A 16,871-nucleotide genomic window follows, 5' to 3' on the forward strand; every position below is an offset into this window, starting at 1 on the left:
AGCGGCGCCCAACTCCCGGGAAAGCCCCCCGGGAAAGCCCGCGCTTCCCTCTGCTCCCTTCCGCCTCCAGGAGCGCAGCGAGAGGCGCCAAGCCCACGCTTTTACCCCCGCTAGCCGCTAAGGGCGCCCTCCCGACCGCCTTCCGCTGGAGCGACTCCGGGTTGGCTGCCGACCGACCCAACCCGGGGTTGGGGCTGCGCCGCCGACCTTGCGTGGAATGTCCCATCGGTAGCACGGGGTGGAATTGGAAGCGCGCCGGTGCCTGAGCGGACCCATTCAAAGAGCGGGGCTGGCGCCTCCCCCCCGCGGGGAATGGTTCCTCCCGTCACGTGGGCAGGCGGAGGCAGCGCGCCGACGCCTACCGCCCTCTCGACCCCTGGCGCGCGTGCGCAGGAGCGCGGCGTCCGGCTCACGTGCTCCTCCGCGTCCGGCGCGCGCGGCGGTTATGGCTGCGCTGCTGAGCTCCGCCGGGCGCCTGCGGGCGCTCTGCCTGCGCCTCCTGCCCCGCCTCCGCCCGCCCGCCACCGCCGCCCGCCCGCCGGCCCCCGCCAGGTGAGACCCTACGCCGCGGGGCCGCCTGGCTCTCGCCGGTGGGCCGGCAGGTCGCTGAGGCGTTGGGGCCGGCTGAGGCGGCGGTCCTCGTGGCCAAGGGCACCGTCGGCTGGGCCGCCTCGCGCGCTGGCCCCTTCTGCGCCGCCCCCCGGGGCTGCCGGCCGGAGCCCCGCGGCCCGGCCCGGCCCGGCCCGGCGGCCTCTCGCCGCCTGTGTGGGGCAGGGTTAGCTCAGGGTCAAAGGCGGTGGAGGAGCCCCGCTTCCCTCCGGCTGGGTCGGCGAGGGCGGACCGCTCCTTTCGCTGCGCCGCTTCGCAGCCGTGTCTCGGTTGGGCTCGGACGAAAGCAGAGCGCTCCCCTCTCTCTGAAGAGCAAAGGGCAGCGTCCTGCGGAGGGTGCTGCCACAGTGTGACAAACGGTGCAGAGGAGGAGTCGAGAAGGGGGAGAGACCAGGCGAAGATAAACAGTGATTGACTGCGGGTAGCCGCGGGGGGAATCTGGGCTTCTTCATTGTGCCTGTCAGACTCCGCTGGGTCTGTTATCAGGAGGAATATCTTAATTCCTTTGCTGTGGTTCCCTCTCGTCCATCACGCAGGGAGGGCGGAAAACGCCCCACCTGTGTGTGTGCCTGTCGCTGTTCTGACCGCACTCATACGTGATTGGTGCCCTGCAGGAAGTTTGGAGACACAACCCTTCCTTAACATGAGTACTTTTTTTTTAAAAAAAAAGAAAAAAACATGTTAGTTTTGGGAGAGCTAAGCTTTCTCTCCAGTGGTGGTGCACTGCAGCCCCATGTTTGGGATGTTTTTTGTCTCTTGGGAAGACATCTGCTCTATGGTCGGCAACAGAACCACACGTTTAGTTATTTGCAAATCATTAATAAACTTTTCTACTTTGTGGTAATTCAGGTGATTTTTGTTTTCCTCAACTGGATTTCCTATATTAGTTTGTTGCAAGAAGTAATATCACCGAAATTCACGTATGACTTGATGAAGGACTAACAGCGCTTTTCTTCTAGAACTGCGTTTCTGGAAAGAACTTGAAAAGTGCTTTGTGTGATGATAATTTGGCACTAACAGCTGGGTTTTGGTTTTTCCTTTGTTCCCCCCCTCCAAATGATACTTTTTTCTTGCATCAAATTATATTCTATATTTTCAAGTATAAATGGGGTCACGTGTGGGATAGTGTAATGATGATGCTGAAAACTCTTTAATTCTCAGAGAATTGTGAGAAAGGTGCTTGGCAGAGAACATATTCACAGGAAACAGCAGTGATATTTATTTTATAGCTTTTAGGTTTCGATCTAAGCTGTGACTTACATTGGAGTAAGACTGAGCAGCACACCTAAATTTGTGCGTTCTTTCTGTCCAGTAATTTCATTCCTAAGATAATTTTTCACCTAAAATCTTTGTCTAACTGTCACTTTACTATGTGAGTTTAGGCATCCTAGTGCACAAATGATAATCTAGGACCGAAGTATAAAGCAAAGGTAACATTTATGAAATAAAATTGCACATATAAGCATATAATTGCATTTCGTTTTTAACCTTAAGTAACTATTCATTGTTGGTTTTTTTTCTACTTAAGCCTTAATTTCTGGAAATGGACTTCTTTTGAAGAACTAAAATAATATATGGACAACATTTAGGCTTGCCATACTCGCTGTTCAGGTCTTGAGATGGTATTTCGAGAATGAAAAGCAGCCTGATGCAGTAAATTCCAGAGAATATTGATAAAGTTCTAATTGGAATAATGGGGGAAAAACCCCACAGTTTTAAGAGTAAATAAATAACAAGGAATAATCCAGCATTTCACAAGAGAACTGGGTAAATCATTATATGTTTACATGTCTGTGGTATAGTTGCTTTAGCATTGAACATCATAAAGTCAGTTCAGAGGCAGGTTTGAGACTCTCATTACAATAATCGTTACAGAAAAGTTGCAAATCTGTTAACTTCTTTAGAGATGTGAAACAGCAACCATTCACGTTCAAGCAGAGATTTTATCAAAACCTCGTATTGCTCTGACTTTTAATCTAAACTACTTCTGAAAATGGGTTAGGACAGTAGGTGGATATCCAGTTGCATTGGATGGTTGAGAAGCATTTCATAGCGAATCAGGTCAGATCTAAGGCAAATTTACTATTCCACTTAACTACCTCAAGTATGAAATGTGAAGTATACTGAGCTATATGTCATCACTGTCATGCCGTGGAATTACAACAAGATAAATAAGGTATGACAGACCAATACAACAAATGTCAGATCTACAGCAACAAACTTAGCACTACGCTGACTTCTCTGGTACAAATTATTTACTAGAACTTTGTTCATAGAAGCTTCACTAAGGGAAGAGATGCTTAAATTTGCTGCTAGTAGCTAACTGCCAAGAATGCCGGAGTAAACCTCTCAATTGACGAGTGTTCAGAGTAGATTTTGAATTAACATCAGAATATCTTTTGGGGACTTTATTCTACATACTCTAGGTGATTATGTTATGGTTTGATGTTAAAGCTTGCTGCTGTGGGAAAGTTAGTGTTGGGAGGAAGGGTATTGGCTCCATTCTTTCTGCACTGACCACCCTCCCATTGCTGGCCAGCTTGACCTGCTCTAAATCAGGGTGCTCCTTGGACCTATTGCTGGGCTGACTTCATTGCTAGACTGCAAGGGAAAAGTTTTCTGACAGATCAACAGGTTTTTTTTGGATCAGTTAAGGATCTGATAAACTCTAGAAAGGTGGGACCATGGGCAAAAGGAGAAGAGGGAACCTTGCGTGATGACTGTGTGATATTAGAACAATGCAGCTGTGTTGCTGAACTGCACTTTTAGATGTGCGAGTACTAGGATACCCATCCTGAAGTTGACACCCTATCTGTCCTCAGAGAAAAGGAGAACAATTAGGCTCTTAAGGCATAGATCACAAAAGTATAGCTGAGGAGGAAAATGAAGTGGAATCTCTACATGCAAGTCTCGCAAGGCATCTTTGGCCTTGCTGTCACTTCCTCAGTTTGAGATTCTTGTCTGTGAGTTTAAATGTCGGTTTTCACGACTGCGGAGCAAAGAGCATCTCCCCAAACAGCAAATTGTGCTGTAGTGAAACCTTCTGCTTTTTGCAAGATCTGTGTCCTATTCAGAGGAGTGATTGCTGAGGAAGTTGGTAAGCAGGTACCATGTGCAATGCTTTTCAAGTTGTCCTTGTAAAGACTGTTGACTTCTGGTACGTTGTGGTGTGTTTGTACAAGAATAAAGCATGTTGGTGAGATGGGAGGGAGAATACCCTTTTAAAGAATCTTGTTTCAGATCTGAACGGATATAATTTGAGCTTTGGGTAAGCCATAATGATTCATGGTTTAATGCGTGGTGTTTTGTTTTTGGTTTTGGTTTTTTTTTAAATTAGCAGCAAACAAGTTGCTTTTGGCTATTCGCTGTTGTACTCAGCAATCCATCACCAGTGGACAAAAATGTAAAATTGAATACCTAATTACTTTACATTAGCAAAATGATAGAATTAATGGGCTTTAAATGCAGAGGAGGCATTCAGTAGGCATGCTTTTGGTAATACTGAAGCAATGCTCTGTTGTAGTAAAGTTTCACAAGCTGCACTGTTGTAGTTGTTTTATGTGTTTGACTGACAGACATAAAATGTCTAGAGGCTTCCTAAGAAATAGCACAAAGCAAAGTTTTTCTGCTTTGCTTCTTACGAATCACTTAGGCAAAGTTTTTAGATATTCTCCAAGAAGCTTGAGGTTTCTCAGTCTACATGAAAAAACAAAATTTTCTCTCTTGTAGGATCCTACTGTATCTCATTGAAAACAAGGACACAGTGGCCTGAACATTGTGGCCTTTTTTTGTAGGTGACCATAGCTAAGTCAGGGGAAATACTGTTTAGCATTCATGCGAATCATGTTGGGGTCTCAGATGGTATATTTAGTCTTATATTTAGTAAATTTAACTAATGTTAAGTCTGTAGTGCTTTTATGTACAGTAATGAATTTTAATTCTCTTAAGTTTACCATTATTTTACTTTGAGCATGGCCTGTATTTTGAAAGCTATTTCATATACCTTTCACCTATTTAGTTTAGAAAGAACAAAATATTCAGTACTTTTATTAGAAAAAGCATAGCAACTACCTTATTGTGGCTCTGATAAAGGGAGGCAAATATCCATATGGTGGCTTTGTAATTTTTTTTTTTAATGTTTGGAATTGGTCAAGTTTTACAGAAAGTAAACTTTCTGCTGCTGCCAGGGAGAGCACTGGAACCACTTACTTTTTGAGTTTTGGGAAAGATGGGACATTTTTTACTCAGACTGATGTGCAAGATGTGTTCCTTTAGGAAATTGAAGGCACTGCCTTTAGTCTGCTCTAGAAATATGGAAAACATGTAAATACATTAGTACGGTACTGGGATTCTCACTAAACCCTTGCAAACGTAGAAGAATTTTACTAGTTGACTTGGTATAAATTTCCCCATGCACACTTCATCTCTGCATTAAGTTTTTTATGAGTTTGTCTTCAACTACTTTCCAAATGTTGTAAGCTAAATTGGAGGTGAAAAGTTACTGCTAAATAACGAGTGGTTGTGTGTTGGGATTACAAACATATAATTAGTTAACCTTTCCTTTACAGGCAAGGTCTACAGTTTCAATCCTCATAATTGTAGAGACAAACTGAAAATGATGTAAAGGTACAGTTATGTAAAGGCTCAAATATCGGAAGGCTACTTCTAATCTTGCGATGGTGGGAGTAGGAGAGAGATCACTTTACAGGGCTTAATGTATCCTTTTGAGCTTCTCTGGGTAGGTACAAAGACACAGTTCTGAAGCATAGTAAAGAGAAATTACACATGTTGGGGAAGAATCAGATTGCTAATTCCAACAGATCTGAAGTTTATTGTGCAGCTTCATGTGCTTGCAGATACAATGTTTCACATGGAGAAAATCTTAAAATGCTGTTTAAAGGTAATTGATGAAAGTAAATACTTGGCACTCATTGCAGCCCTTGGGGAAGTATCATGCATTTTGCTGTGTAGCATAGTATTTAATTCTGAACAAAGTTAATTAAAATAATTGAAAAAATATGGTTACATCGTAAGTCTATATAATCTAACATCTAGCACTGAGGCAGAATCAGAAATGCCAAGGTCATGCGTGATAGATTATTTTTTTTCTCCCGTCCTAATTTTACTTTATAAGCTTCCAAATGAGAAAATTTGACTGTTGAAGTATTTTGTTGTAATATTTCATTACAATTAATACTAAAACAATTTATGTGTGATGTCTGATGGATTAGGTACAGTTGCTTCTCTATTTGGAGAGTGGGATGGGATAGATGAATCTTTTGAGTCTTTTAAACTCGTTTTATTGTGAATAAACACACCATGACAAGCAGAATAATTCTCTCTGTATTTTATCTATGTTGCGTTTGTTAGGAGTTGAAGAATAGAAGTTTTCTTTTTTGCTGTGTAATGTTTCATGTTTAGCGGTGGCTCATTTTCAGTACTCCTTCAGTTGTACTGTTGTCTAGGTAAAATCTTACCATCTTACATTTCTGCATTTGTTTTTTGTCCAAAACATACAACTTTTTTTGGTCTGTGTTGAATTTCCTTTTTGTTGGTTTCAGACCATTACATCAAGTAATCAAGATCACTCTGAAGTCTAAGGCTCTCCTTCTAAGAGTTTGCCACCATTATGATGTTGTCTACAAATTTTATAAGTGTATTAACTCTTCTGTCATCCAAATTGTTAATGAAATTATTGAATGGACATGGGTAGTACCAGTCTTTTCCCAGTTGGGTCAGGAGATAGCTTAATTTAGAATCCCACAAAATATATTCCCAATTTTGCAATAAACCCTGATCAGCACATTTTAAATTTTTTATAATTTTTTTTTTTTTAAACAACTACTGCACCCATATTTTTGTAACTAAAAGTACATTGTATCTCCTTGTTTTGCTTATGAGATTGTCAGGTAACATAGTGCCAAAAGCTTGTATATCAGTCTGTATTTTTTCCCAAAACTTTCATGATGTTTTGAGGGTATTTCCAAAGGACTGGAGATTGACTAAGGTCCATTAATGTGTCTTTAATACAACATATCTTAATGTTTCCAGAAATTACTTAGCTCATTCTTCCCTATTCTCACCTACACCCCCATCTACTTGTTAAAATTTAGTCATGGTAAAATGGTTAAAATTTATATAGTACGCTTGCAATTAACATTTTTTGAAAGCTAAACAGTGTATGATCTGTATTTTTTTTCCATTTTAAGAGGTATGTGTGTTTTCTAAAATCATCTTTCTTATATTTAGAAGCCTTTCTTGCTGCCTTTTTATGTGAGTTCCAGACTGAAATGGTTAACATGGCCGCTTTGATTTTTATCCTTGCTTTTTTTTATTCCCCTTAATCATGTGTTCTTTCTCAATTCTAAAAATTAAAGAAGAATCGCACAAGGTTGTTGAAGGTTCCTGATGCATAGATAACTGCCTCATTTTGTTAGCTTCTTTTTTTGTTTCAGGGGGAGGTTGTGCCATTAATATAAATTTTCAGTAAGTATGTCGTCTACTGCATTCTTCTGTCCTTCACTTGATTGCCTGAAATCAAACCTGATACTGTGTATCTTAATTTTTAGGTTTGCATTTTTTTTGGAAGCTGTCTTTTTGGTCTGCTCAATCTTTCATCTTCTACAATAATGAGCTCTTAGTGGTGTGTGTGTGTGTGTGGGTTCTGTGGGGGTTTTTTTTTGTTTGTTTCCCCATTTTCTCCTAAATTGATTTATAGTGTTAAGAACCAAATTCAAGACAGTAGATGCCTGCAGCTTCATCCAGCTTTTGAAGCCATAGTTATTTTTAGCAAATTCGTACTATGGGATTGGCTTAGCATTACACAGTGCCTTAAATCATGCTAAAAGTGTAATTTATTCAAATGCTGAAAACCTACAGATGGTAAGGTACACCCGAGTCTTACGCTAGACATTATATTTCAGATTGATAATGGTAATTTAGGTGAATGCCAGTGGATAAGAGTTCCTCAGGTTGTTTTATACTCTCATACTGTTTTCCCCTGTCTGTCTAAAACTGAAACTCAGACTCCTGTGTTGCCATTCCTTAAAATGTCTTTAATCAGTATAAATTAACAGAAACACCAGTACCATATTTGATAATGTCTGGAGGGTGTGTGTGTAAATAGAAATGCCCAATTCTGCTGATCTTTCAGAAGGTTAAGTTAGTGTATAAAAATAACACTTCATGTAAGAGTATAATATTTTACAGTGTGCAACTGTAGCAATTGATATAGTATAATATTCTAAACTTATGTTATAAACAGCATCATGCTAAATGCTAAACAGGGAGAGTTTCGTAACAAATGAAACTTTAGAGTCCTCTCAGGCTGTTAACCAGAATATTTTGAGTATGCATATACTGTTATCTTCATACTTAATCTGATGGAGCTGTGCAAGTGCTTTAAAATGTTTGTAACTTTTGACACATGGAGAATCTTACAAAGATGCTTTCTTAAAACAGTACAGGACTTAAGATAAGAATTGTAGATACCAGTTCGTTTATGGTTACAAGTGACATAAGATATAATTCAACAATTTGCAAAATATTATAAAACAATAGCAGATTTTTATAGAAAAAGACATTTCAATTTTAATCTGAAGCATAGTTTTGTCCACTTGTGCTTTGGTTGTTGATGGAAATCGAAGTATAAATTTCTGTGTCACAAAGACAGTAAGACCTGTGTTGCTGCTTGCTTCCAAAGCATTTTTTCCAACCTGACTTGAAGTATTCTGAAAAGCTTTCCAGTAGCTTTTTTAATGGGTATATGAATGGATGATACCATTGTCTTTTTTTTATCTATATCTTTAAGAAAAAATGGATAAAGAACTTGCAATCATTACAGATCATTCTTACAGATATCCAGTGGCTAGCTCATAGTTGAGTGTGAGCTATTTATGTGTTATTAAAGAGTTTATCTAAGTTGTAGACATCTCATTTGGTTGTTACACCCAAGAGGACTTAAGATTTAGTATCTTACTGTTATTCTTACCTTGTACTACTGGATTTTACTCTAATTAGTCTAGTGATTTCTGTTTTAGGGAAAGTACCCTGTCTCTGGTTATATGATGAGGTAGAAGGAAAAGAGGAGAAGGAAGGAAGGAAAGAATCAGGGAAAATGACACCCTTAGAAGTACTTGTAGTGAGAGATGACATTACTAGCAACAAAAAAAAGTTTGATAGCATTAATATGACGAGCTGCTTGCTACCAAAAGTGGTGTTTCAGTTTCTTCTTTTTCTTCCTAGTTCCTCTGATTTTAGCCACTTATTGCTACTCCATTTCTTTTTTTCTGGTTCATTCTGGTGTTTTTTGGACATCGTGAACTGTTTCTACTCTAAACAGTAATTGTTTTTTTGTAGAAGTGACTGAATTGGTGTTGTGCCAGGTTAGTGAATTAAATAAACTCATAGAGGGATCCGAGTATCAGAATCAGTGGGAACTTGCATCTAGAAGGACGTAGAACTGAGAGTGAAGGAGGGGATCTCTCCTTTTTTGGCAGTCTTTTTTTCCTTTTTCAAATTCTTTCTTCCTTGTCCTTTCCCTAGTCAAATAAAATCCAGATAATTTGCTGGCCTCTGGAAAATTCTTCAGGAGGAAACTCAAGGAGATTGGGCAGTATAAAATTTGCCTGCTTGAAAAAGATAATGCCAAATGGTAGTGATATTCCTCATTATTGAAGGATTTTTTTTTTTAATGTCTTCAAAAATCAAACATCCACTAAACTGTTTTCACAGCTCCATTAGGAAAGAGATTCTGCTTCAGGCTGGTTTTATTTAAAGGATTTTACTCCTAGAACTTACAGCCTGTTCGGTTATCAAATCAGGATTTCAAACAGCAAGGAGAAAGGTGGTCTTTGGGCTACTTCCTACTCACAAGAGGCCACCAGATGGTAAACCACCTGTCTGTTTTTTCCACCACACTGGTATGCACCCTACTGATGATTTTTCTGCCGTTTAGCAGCTTGCTGCCAGTGCTGCTGAAACACTGAATTGCCAGCAAGCTTTTTCTCCTCCATTGTACCTCCTCTCCTAGGGCCTTAAAGTAGCACCAGTTGGTGAGAAACCAACCAGCAGATATACCTGTGAAAAAGCTCCAGATGTGGGAAATCATTTTGTAGAGAATGCCAGCACTCCACACTTTTAGGCTGCTGTTTCAACAAAATGTGCAGCCATTACTGCATAGGACTCCTGGAGCATCTGTAACAGCAGGGAGTACAACAACTAGGTTTTTTTTAAACTAGTTTAGAGATCTTGCAGAAATTTAGCTGAAGAGCTGTCTAGAGAGCCAGAGATAAGGGGGGGGCAATTTCAGAGGTTGCTGAATCTTCTTTTTGCCATCCAGCATGTATTACTTCCTTTGTATAGGATTCTGGAGGAGGATAGTCTGGTGTCTTTCATGCAGTTGTAAGGACAATTGAGAACAGACTTCCAAAAGTGCTAGTGTGTGACGATAATTTTACCTGCACAGGCTGTTCACAATTTTGCTATGGCACAAATACTATTTTCATATTCTTAGTACATCAACTTGCTCTTTTAAAAAAAAAAAAATTGGCAAGCTTTTACTGTTTTGCTAGAAATAAGAACATTTTCTCATTATGTTTTTTCTTGTTGTCATACGTTATTTTGAGAAAATAAATATTTAAACAAATCCAGTGTTGATGTTTGGTTTACATCACAGGATGGCTGCTTCATGCTTGTCAATGTAAATTCTGCAGAATGGGGAATGATCCCGTTGTCCTTTAAGCCATTGTTGTCTAAAACACTGGCCTCTGCATTAGTTTTTGTGTATTTTAATTGAAAAGAAAGGTATGATTTGCTGCCTTGATTTGCTATGTTCTGGAAGAGATGTCCGTGACTGTTCTTGGAGTGATTTTTCAGAAGCATGTGAGAGCTTTTGTGAGAAGCCGTAATGGGACAATAGACTTTTATAGCCCTTGGATGACTTCAAAATTTTTATTTTTGTGGGAATAGTATTTGAACCATTTAACTCATGAGGTGAATCCAACTGAAAATCTCAGAGAAACAGCTGTCACTGTGAGAAAATATACATGACTATGTCTTTTTAAGTAGAAAGACACTGAAATGAATCATCTGTATTTGTTTGTTTATATCAATATGGAATGTTTTTGAGAAACTGTTCATCAGCAAGAAGTAAAGTGCATTATCTTTTTGACGTTGTGTGACTAGTGTAGTTGCAAAATGACTCACAGAAGTGTATCTCTATTTTTTTGTTTGTTTGTTTTTATTTAAGCAGAAACATTATGTACCAAATAAGGTTCCTTACAGTTGCACCTCAACAGGAGGGAAGTGTTAAAGAAGAACCAATTTCAGAAATTCAAACCAGACGGACCTGGCAGTTTGACTGGGCATTAAATAAACTGGATAACTCTGTCAGAAAAACTGGCCGTATCCCTAAAACTCTTCTACTAAAAGTCTTCCATGAAATATGCAAAACAGGTAAGTTGCTTCCAATTAAAACAAAGTAAAAGCTAAATTTAAAGCTGCAATGTAACGATTCATCAAACCAAGGAAATTAATTGAAAGCGTTCTGATTTATATTTTGTCTTTGAGTGTTGTTTAATCTGGTGCATATGTTGATGAACAGACTTTAAATGCTTTAGAGATGTTATTTTGTTTTGAATGCACGTTTGCTTTTCCAAGTTTTTTGTCTTTGGGAATTTATAAGTCTTGTAAAAATTCAGTGTATGTTTAAGAAATCTTATCATATTGCTTATTGTGGATTTTTAATCTGGTAATGTTATACCTTCCTCATATAACTGTATTTTGCACTCTGAACAGGGATCATATCTGTCTGTTTTACACAGTATATTTTTAAAATGTCTGTAACAAACCATGCTGTCCTTAAGAGGTGGCTTTAAAATGGAACTATACAGGGAAATGTGGAGGTGATCCCCAAGTTTCCACATTCCCAGGTAGCTGTGGTTATTCAGGACAAGAAAGCTTTCTTTTTTTGAATAAAACAAAAATAAACAGCTGAGGCATTGTTCATTCTGACAGATTCAATACCCCTTTGGCTAAAGATAGCCAGACTATATTAATATTTTGCAAACCAGGTACCACAATTGATAAAGTTTGGTACCAGTTAAGATGAGTCAGTGGAGATATTTGCTAAATATACTCACTAAGTACTACTGCCAATATTTATCAATGTCAGCATGGATTGTTTTCTTTTAAACTTTGCTATTATTGCTCTGGACTGTTAATGGCTTGAATGCCTGGGATGGTGGTTTTAAAAGTTTTGCAGTTCACTGTTTAAAAGCTGAGTTTTCAATTCATGCTCTCTTTCTGTTGAACTTCTTAGTTTTTTCTTTTTGCTTGGGATATCCTGTCTGATTCTCACTGCTTTGTCTTCTTTAGGTATAAACTTATAATTTGCGAGTGTGGGTGGGCAAGAATTTTATGTCTCTAAACTTACCTGCAAATCACAGTTCTTCATGATCTTTGATCAGTTACACAGTCTTTAGGAAGTCATATTAACAGAAAGATTAATTGCTTATAGTGGTTTCCTTTGGCTATGTAAGTATATTAAAAAAAACCAACATAAAACTGCACAAGAGATTTAAATAGTATGCGATTAAAATAAGTGACAAATATTTCCATATGAAAAATTCAGTCCTTTTTTTATTAATAATGTTGAAAACTAATTTAGCAAAAGTGTAGAAGGTTAGTTCTGTTGATTTCTGAAAAAGATTTGACTGTGTTTGTATTGTTCTTCCATTTCTAATTACAACATGAAAAATGCCCCAAGAAGGTGCTTGCTGTAGATCTCTTGTCCTGCATCTTTCCATACTCATGCCAAACCTTTTCCAGTTTCTTTTGCCTTTCAAGGTGCTCAGTCACTAGTATACTACTGGCGTTGTGAAACCGGAGATGTGTTGGCATTTTTATTGCATGAACGAATTGTATGCAGGGATTTAAGCGTTAGTCAAGTATGACTTACCTCACCACTCCATTATGTCTGCAGAAGTTCAAATCCCCATTTGCAATTTGTACCTGCCCCCTCTCAATGTTTTAACTTATTTCTCTTCTTCTCTCGTTATTGCTTTATTTTTTCCCCACTACTGTCTATTTTTCTTCCCAGGTGAGTTTACTCTGTATAAATAACGTTTCTGCTGTAGATTGTGCTCTTGAAACATAGTTTACAGTAGTTATGTGGTATCCTAGATTTGCTGGTTCTTTTTGGTACCTGAAGATCTAATTCTAGACCGTATATAACTTTCTGCTGTTGAGGTTTTTTTACTTTATTTTGCCATTATTTTATAGCTGTTTCTACGGCTATGTATAAGTAAAAATTACACTTAGAGTGATCAGCGGCAGCTAGAGGTACCTTTACTGGCAACAGCTTCTGCCTCTATGCTGGGCTGTACACAACTTTGGAGTGTTGCATGATGATTTGGAAATAACTTACAAAGCATTAGTGATGCTTTAGCCTTCAAGTCATTTTGGAAGTCTGAATCTTTCAAGTCTGCATGTATGTCTCGGAGAGAGAAAACCTTACAGATTTTTTTCATCATTTGCGTTGTATGTGAACATCTATCTTGCTGCTTCTTAGATGAAATTACTTCTGAAGTATACCTTTCTCTGATAGGAAAGGAGTAGACAACATTTTTTTGCCTTTTTTCTTTTTTTCCTTTACAGTATGCTGCTTTCTAAGAAAACTCCTTTTTATTAGAAATTGCTGGGTTTGCGTATAAAGATGTGATTGAAAAAAATTTTATGTCTCCAGCTTATTGGGTAATCTGTGATAGATTCTGTAGCTCTGCCTTACTTTGCCTCAGGCGTAGGGGTAGTAGTGAAGTCCAAGAAAGACAGATGAGTTTATAGTTACTTTTTCGACATTCTGAGGCTAGTGCAGAAGTCGGAGAAGGTAGATATTCTTAAGGTTTCCTTCACTATTCTCTAGATGTAAATTATCTCATTTATTTTATATTGGGCATGGGCAGAAGTGGAAATGGAAATTTAAATGTGGAATGTCTCTGAACACCAGTTTTGGAATAGTATGGAATTGGTATGAAGGATTTTGTCATTTTAGAAATTTACCAGAAAGTGTTGTCCCTGTTAGGATGAAATGATCTATGGATCTTGGATTGGGAAGTTTAAACTACTGGATCATCCGAGTTTAGTATTTTATTTTGTACTTTTTAAAATTTCTGCTCAGCTGAGCTCATTATTGTACTAAGTGGCATGTTTTATCGTGAAACTTTTTCATGATAGTGCATAATAGTGTCATTGTTTAATCATTTGGGTATCCTGTTCAGTAAAAATCCTCAGTCTTGGAGAAGATTCTGTTCTACACAAAATGCTTAAATATTTCAGGGGGTCAGTCTCGAATCTGTTTTCTAACATTAAATGCATAATTATTTATAAAGAAATTTGTGGTTGTGTTCCACTTGCAGGGTGTCCAGGGAGTAATCAGACTTTGCTTTTGTTGCGAAGTTGTGGTGCTCTTTTACCAGAGGTATTGTCACCTGAAAGAACAGAACTAGCCCATATGATATGGGACAAGATGAAAGAACTGGGTAGGTTGGTTTTGTTAGTCCCTCTTGCAAGAACAGCTATGTGCTTTAGTTACTTTCTTTGTAATAGAAGACTGAATGTATTTTAATAGTGTTTAAATGTTAGGTTATAACAGCAAATACTCATTACTGAATAAACGCTAGGTTTTATTATTCAGGTGAGAGACCTGTTTCCTATTCTGGGAGTTATACTGACATCTAGGGGTGTTAATAATAAATCTAAAGATTTTTTTGTAAGATGCTTAAATTGGACTTTTGCTTGATTTTGATTATTGTAAGAATGTATTTTACTTTTCTGTTGGATGTTACCTTGATATCTGATGGGCTGAGTGTTCCTAGTAGCTATTTTATCAGGTGATTTTTTTTATTTTAAGTTAGTCATTTATCTATAGATGTTGCATAGGTGAACTGCTTCTTGATAGTAATATTGCTGAATCTGTAACATAAATACAGCTGTAGAGTCTGTGAAATAGCATGCACACGAGCATTGATGTTACTGTGCTCTTGTTATGTTTTAGCCTTTTATAAACACGTGTGCTGTTAAATAGGTATCTGATATTTCAAAGGTAAAAGGAAGCAGTCTGATTATACATGAAGTTAATACAGAATAAAATTGATATGAAATTAATTACCTGAGAAAGCTATAAAATCATGTTGAATTTAGAGAATCTACATTCACTGACTGTGGTTGAAATATTTCCTTAGGTGCTGTGTATGATACAAGCCATTATAATGCGTTACTTAAAGTCTACCTTCAGAATGAGCACAAATTTTCTCCGACGGAATTCTTGGCCAGAATGGAGGAAGCTAATGTGCAGCCCAATCGAGTAGGTACCCTTTTATGATATCTTAATTCTTAATAGTAGTATCCATTTATTGGATGGAAATCATTAACTTCCCCTTTTTGTTTTCTGTAGGTGACATACCAAAGGCTGATTGCTGCTTATTGCAATGAGGGTGACATTGAAGGAGCGAGGTATTCTTTTGCATTTATGTTTAAAGGGATTTCCTCAAAATCCGTTTCTCATATTCCCTACCATTAATGAAAAACTCATTTCAGTGTAATTCTTATAAATTGAGCAAACCAAAGAGGGAGTTTAAGTATATTTTAACAAAGCGCTGAAGAGCAGTTTCTTAGAGACAGCTGGAACCTACACAAGCAAAATAAAAATAAGTGATAGACCAGTGTGTTCAAATCAAATTATATTCCAGTTGCTCAGAAAATAACTTGTTTTGTCATTTCTAGAGCCAGCGTGAAAAAGTGTGAGGTTATGAAGGCTTACTGCCTATGTAAAAAATGGGTACTGGGAAAGGCATTTGAGAATAAAGTGGGCTAAGGAGCAAATAGTAGTAATTCTGTTTGTTGTTGTTGTTACGCAGGGCTTGCTGCATATCTAACATTTTAATTTTAGCAAGGTTAAGTTGCAACAATGTGATTGCTGGGCATGAGAAACAAGTAAAAGGAAGATAAAAATAAAAAAACCCAGCCCCACCCTTGTGTCTGCATATTTCAAAGTGACAAATACAATTCATCTGAAAAAATGAAAATGACCAAATTATGAGCATATTATGCAGCATCCCCAAATGTAATTGCTCAGTGAGATCGGGATTTGGTTTTGTTTGATGATACAGTACTTGTCTAGCAGAGCAGCAATAGCTCAGTAGTTTATCTTTTTGAAGGAAAAAATATCTAATCATTCATTGTCTTGTATTTTGCAGTAAGATTCTTGGATTTATGAAGAACAAAGATCTCCCAATCACTGAGGCAGTATTCAGTAGCCTTGTGAAAGGTCATGCAAGATCAGGGTAATGTTTAATACCTTTTTTCTTTTGTTTTCTTTTAGTTTTAGTACAATATAAAGTGATACTGTACAGAAAAATTACATGGTGCAGAATAGTGTGATGGTTTTGAATAATAATGTATAGAAGACTCTCTTCTTATACATTTTTGAAGCAAACCAGGGCTATTTAACAAAGGAAGTAGATTTTTCTTGTGTCTGAAAATCTTGAGTTTCAAGATAAATTACTGTACTTTTGCACTGTTTGAAAAAGAAATTTGATGCACTTAGTTTTGAACTTTTTCAACTGTTAAAGTTCAAAGAGTATTTTAAGTGATAGAATAATTAAAGATTTGCACTTCTACCTTTCAGGATTTGCTTAGTTAAAATAAGTTTCTCTATGCTTGTTGCAGTCTTTGTTTCCAATTCTAATTAATTTAATGCGGAAATGTGGAAGTCACAATAAACATTATTATGATTAAATCTACTGAAGGTCTTTCGAATTCTTTTAGAGATATGAAGAGTGCAGAAAATATCCTTTCAGTGATGAGGATGGCCGGTGTTGAACCAGGTCCAGACACCTATTTATCACTGCTGAATGTATATGCTGAAAAGGGTGATGCTGATAGCATTAAAAAGGTATTGCAAGTCTGAGTTTAAATACAACTTGTTTGATCTTTTGTTCAATTTAACTTTGGAATGCTTTCTATCCATGCAGGAGGAATAATACTGAATTTTATAACTTGTTTCCTCCTAGTCTGCAGCAATTAAGCAATTTTTTTTTTTTTATCTGAATAGCTGGTTAACTGAAAGCAGTCTCATACTTTATGAAAAATACTTGTCTTTTGATAGTTGCCTTTCACTCTGAGAAGATATGTTTGCCAGTGAGTGATTTAATAATTCAGGTTTTTTTTAAAGACCAATAGTGCATGTGAGATACTTATGTATT

General features: G+C 37.8%; 1 protein-coding gene across 4 annotated transcripts in view; it reads left to right on the forward strand.

Annotated features, from left to right (window-relative positions):
• Positions 1 to 398: 398 nt before the first annotated feature.
• Positions 399 to 16,871, forward strand: part of LRPPRC (leucine rich pentatricopeptide repeat containing) — a 93,726-nt gene continuing 77,253 nt past the window's right edge. For 3 of the 4 annotated variants that reach the window (XR_012673134.1, XM_075146929.1, XM_075146932.1), the window contains exons 1-7: positions 399 to 552; positions 10,859 to 11,064; positions 14,025 to 14,147; positions 14,850 to 14,971; positions 15,062 to 15,120; positions 15,864 to 15,950; positions 16,435 to 16,561. Coding sequence is in view for 3 of the 4 variants with exons in the window: in XM_075146929.1 (XP_075003030.1) it covers positions 446 to 552; positions 10,859 to 11,064; positions 14,025 to 14,147; positions 14,850 to 14,971; positions 15,062 to 15,120; positions 15,864 to 15,950; positions 16,435 to 16,561 (831 nt within the window). In the remaining variant the exon portion in view is untranslated. The remainder of the gene's footprint in view (positions 553 to 10,858; positions 11,065 to 14,024; positions 14,148 to 14,849; positions 14,972 to 15,061; positions 15,121 to 15,863; positions 15,951 to 16,434; positions 16,562 to 16,871) is intronic. The other variant, XM_075146931.1, reaches the window with a different exon arrangement.

Source organism: Calonectris borealis, chromosome 3 (genome assembly GCF_964195595.1).
Source record: "Calonectris borealis chromosome 3, bCalBor7.hap1.2, whole genome shotgun sequence".
NCBI classification, from domain to species: Eukaryota; Metazoa; Chordata; class Aves; order Procellariiformes; family Procellariidae; genus Calonectris; species Calonectris borealis.